Here is a 4,712-nt window from a genome sequence, read left to right as displayed (position 1 = left end):
ATTTTAGAGTAGAGAATGAAGTAATACATTAGAGATGTTTCTATACCTAAAATCTTTTTTTTTCTTATATCTAAAATCTGTATTTTGTTGACAAACAAATTAATTCTCGGTCATATCTTTTCCACGATTCTGATGTGTCATCTATAATATAAGTATGTTTCAAGAAACAGTTTAGTAATCAAATTAGGGTGATCTAGTGGTTGAAGGATTCACCATGAGATCATTGGATACTAATTACTGAGTTCGAGTTTTCCGATTTGGCTTTGTCAAGAATGACTATTATGGATAATTTATTTTTACCAAAATGTGAACTTTTATATAAAAATGACTTGGGATTGTAACTTGATACAATAAGTTTAGACAGTCAAGAATTAACCTTCGTTAAAAATACTTATGCGATTACTTCTTCTTATCATTATCTGTTCTCTTCCCCTTCTTTTTCTTTACTTCTTTTTCTTTATGAAAATTTTCCTCTTTGTTTTCTTTATCACTTTATGCGGTGTGCTGAACTGTGTCAATTCATATACCAATTTCTTCACACCTCATCTAATGACTATCAACTATTGATTCTTTTTTATTGAGGGAAAAATTTCAACAAAATCTTACTATATATCGATTCTTTTTTCTTGTTGGCTAGTCAAGCGGATTAAAAACTTAAAATTCGTTTTCATTCTAAATTATATAATTTGCTGGAAACATTCTTTTGCTCATTATGACTTCTATAATCGGGATAACATGAATTATATAAAGCACAAACATACAATAAACTGCAAAACAAAAACAAAAACCACTTACTTATCAATAGTAACACATTTTATCTCTGAGACAGCACACAATTTTCAAAATAAAACATGTAGTTAGTTAGTAACATTCATATAGTTTAATATCCATCTTAACACGGAAATACTTAGCCCCTTGAAATATATCCGTCACGAATGTAGCGATACCACGAGCCATGAAGAAATCACCAGTCCCACCAACGACCGATAGATCTCTTGTCGGCTCCATCATCAAGTCCGCACCCATTACATTCAATGTGCCTTTGTGTTCCGTCGAGTTAAACACCAAGGTGTAGGAAAACCACGAGTTGAAGTCCGTCTTCATGTCATAGAAATAGAAGCCTTGTGCGCGAGCCACGGGTTCTGAGAGATAGTTCTTGTCCATTGTTATGGGGCCATCAAAAATCACAAACTTACCGAACTTGAAGTTTCCTAATCCCGGAGGGCTCACGATAGCGGCCGAGGTTGCGTTTGCTACGTTATCGCCATCGTAGAGGATGTCATGGAAGTAGAAAGAGAAATGCTTGCATGGCTTTCTCTGATCCAATGTTTTTCGGGACGAGAAAACGGTATCGGAAAAGAGTAGAACTAATACGAAGAATGAGAAGAGGGATTTGAGGAGTTGTTTCTCTACAAGAGATGCCATGATTAGCTAGAGACGACTAGTGAGATGTGTAAAATAAAGATCGCCTAAACCCCATTTATATAGAAGTGTTATTCACTTGATTTAATTAAGAGGATTTGTTTGGATAAATGAAAGAATTTTAAAAGTTTTAGGGGTCTACTAAGTCTAAATGGGTTGTTGATGTATTGTCAAATTATATTTTAAATCGAAATTAGCGTAAGGAGGTAAACCGGGGTTGGTGACAAGTTAATTTCACTTACTTCAAAGGTTTAATGATTATAATATTTAAACCGTTTGGTGATCACTGTTGGGTTCAATCTATAAGCATAAAGTCGAGGCTGATAAGACATATATTGACATACAAAAACAAAGTGGTAAGTGAAATTGAAATAGTACCATTTACAAAACAAAAAAAAATTGAAATAGTACAGTTATCGAAAGAAACATTATTTAGGAACATTGCCTTACGAACGCCCCTGACTCATGTGCGGTGACTTGTAAACTAAATCACCAAACCACGTTCAATCTTTTTTCAACAATTTTTTTTTTTTTTTGAACAATTCAGATAGCGGTTCAGTAAAAAAAACTATCGGTTAAGAAGAATCTACATAAAAATATATAAATATTTTCATATATAAATTATACTAACTGTTTATTTTTTGTTATTTGGGCATTCTAATTTTGCTATTACTATTTTCTTTATCGATAGACATTAGATATAATTACCAAATAAAATCCAGTTCTATAGTATTTCGAAGTTGTTTTTAACACTGTTATATTAAAATTAATTTGGAACATATTATATCATATTAGAATATAAAAAGATAATGAAAAGCTAATAGTCTTTCCACATCATACTGATGATATATTAGTAATACGGAACTGATTTTGTTTCAAAAATAAGGTAAATTAGGTATTCTCATTCCAGTAATAGTAGACGGATTTCTAATACCTTCAACTAAATCACGACAATAATTTTCATAGTTTAGATATATTTTTTTTCTTTAGTTGCCTTAATCAGTTTTGTTCCGAATTAGTTTTAGTAGAGCTATGTTGGATAAACTTGATCTGGCCAAAATGGCTGCTGGAGAGAATTGACAGAAACTAGAATTTTTAGATGATGATTTTTATCAGTAGGATATGTCTGAGAGATCGTTTAGGGTTTATTAGTTTTGAAGTTTAATCTTAGGGTAGAATGGTGACTAAGGAACAACGAGGAATAATGCATTCCTTAACATTCCTAAAAAAATTCACCATTCACAAGGAATAATTTTTTTTTCTCATTCTCTATCGTTTCCTTTTTGTAGAGAATTAAAGAAGAAAACTATTCTTTGTCAAATTTAAGATCGAATAATAATTTCTTTTTATTCATGCAATTTTGTTCTTTTATGTTTATTTTCCGTTTATTCCTCTTGATTCCACAATAGTCACCAGTCGGATCCTTAGTATCTATATACCTCATTTTTTGCCTTGAACATTGCTATTAGGATTTGATTCATTTAGTTATAAGAAAAATATAAAGATACTTTTACCAAAAAAAAAAATATAAAGATACGAAAATAAAGCTCCGCCCGACATACAATAGTATTCTGGTTGGGCTGTAACACTAGACTACTCATACCAAACATGCGAAAGATCAAGAAGAAAAAAAAGAACCTAACGCTTATAGATTGCTTGTTTGGTTGAACTATAGATTTTAAAAAGAGAGTTTCATAATTGCAAACAAAACTAATTCATCTCAGATTTTATATACGTATATAAACTAAAGAATAACAATATTTTTGTTACCAAAAACATTTTAAAGAAACAAATACAAGATAGTGATGTCGTGATACTTTTTTTTGTTACTTAAAATCACGAACCAAACTTCTATAGTTGTATATCTAACTTATTTTATATGATTATTGTGTGTTTGAGGATAAATTAGTTAATACACGGCCATCTCATGGAGAGTAATTATTCCCTCTCTCGCTTTATTTTCGGTGTAAGACTAACATATAAAAGAAAACATCCGAGAAACTTTCAATCAATTAATTTCAACACACCAAAACATAAAACTTTTAATCAATTAAGAAATCGTATTTTCTCATATTTATTTAAAAACTAGAACAAGAGTCAATAATATTGTCACTAACTCCTTTTCCTAACACGTGAATAAAAGAACAAATGGCAAAGAGTCAAACAAGAGGATTATTTTCTAAAACAATTCAAATGGGTTTAGTTGCGTAACTGATCTTTTGTCCCTTAATGATTTCAAAGTAGACCCATGTCGAAAGTAAACGGCTTTTGGTTTATGAAAAACAACTTCAGTTCTAACTTGCTTAAATTTTATTTAACTTTCTATTCATACAAATAAAGTCTATAACTTAGATTTTTACCAATTTTCATTAAAAACACTATTGTTGCATCCGTGTGTCTTAAATCTCTGATGTACCAGTAAAATGACCAGCATTCGTGGGTCGGACGTAATCAAGGTGGAAAAAGTTTCGGTTTAGGAAAATTACTATTTCTATTAAAAAAAGAAAATCAAATTTTTTGAGGCTGTATAAATATGAGTCTAAGAGTTTATAAATTATTTTATCACATTATTAATAAAAAATTCTAAACGGGTATTTGCCTCAATACGTTTTGTTCTCTATTCTTCTTCTTACCTATCAATGGCTGTTCACAGCAACTATGTTTACGGCAATGATATCAATGGTACTCTGAACTCTGGTCATTTTGACTAGCATTGTAATCAGAAACCCAGCAAAATTCTAGAATAAAGGAAAACATGCATGAAATGCTCGATAATCAATGAGTAACAAAAAAAAACATGCCTAGTCGTTAAAGCAAAACAAAGTTCTCACAAATATTATTATTTTTAATAAATCTTTTTTCCTTTTCATTTAAGTTATTGTTTTAAGTAAAAAAATATTTAATTTTGCATATTTCAAAAATAAAAATATTAGTACATATACATCTAGCTATATTTAAACCAATTGAACTAAAATATATTATTAATAAATTTTGTATTGAAATTCTAAAATAATATTTATTTTGAAACAAAAAAATTATTTTACAACAACAATTAAACTGAAATAATTAATTTTATATTTATATTAAATAATTAAAATAGTCAAATGCTAACGAGTGGAAGAAAACCTTTTAGTTGGATTCTGAATTTTTTTTCCGAAGAAAATTGAATTCTGAAAGTTCCTCAAATAAGAACCCATACTTCTGTTTTCTCTTAATTTCTTTTTTTTTCTTAATCATTAGAGACTTATCAGAAGCCTTTCTCTTAGATGTCTGAACCATAACTCACAGAA

The 4,712-nt window shown here is 29.7% G+C and overlaps 1 protein-coding gene across 1 annotated transcript; it reads right to left on the bottom strand.

The window, feature by feature from the left end:
* Positions 1 to 717: 717 nt before the first annotated feature.
* On the bottom strand, positions 718 to 1,468 carry LOC108851636 (dirigent protein 6-like). Its single transcript, XM_018625094.2, has one exon. It carries the CDS (start codon positions 1,423 to 1,425, stop codon positions 862 to 864), a length of 564 nt encoding a protein of 187 aa, XP_018480596.1. The 5' UTR covers positions 1,426 to 1,468; the 3' UTR covers positions 718 to 861.
* Between the last annotated feature and the right edge of the window lie 3,244 nt (positions 1,469 to 4,712).

Source organism: Raphanus sativus, chromosome 4 (genome assembly GCF_000801105.2).
Source record: "Raphanus sativus cultivar WK10039 chromosome 4, ASM80110v3, whole genome shotgun sequence".
Lineage (NCBI taxonomy): Eukaryota > Viridiplantae > Streptophyta > Magnoliopsida > Brassicales > Brassicaceae > Raphanus > Raphanus sativus.
The sequence above is the reverse complement of the archived record's forward strand: the minus strand, read 5'-3'. Positions and strand labels throughout refer to the sequence as shown.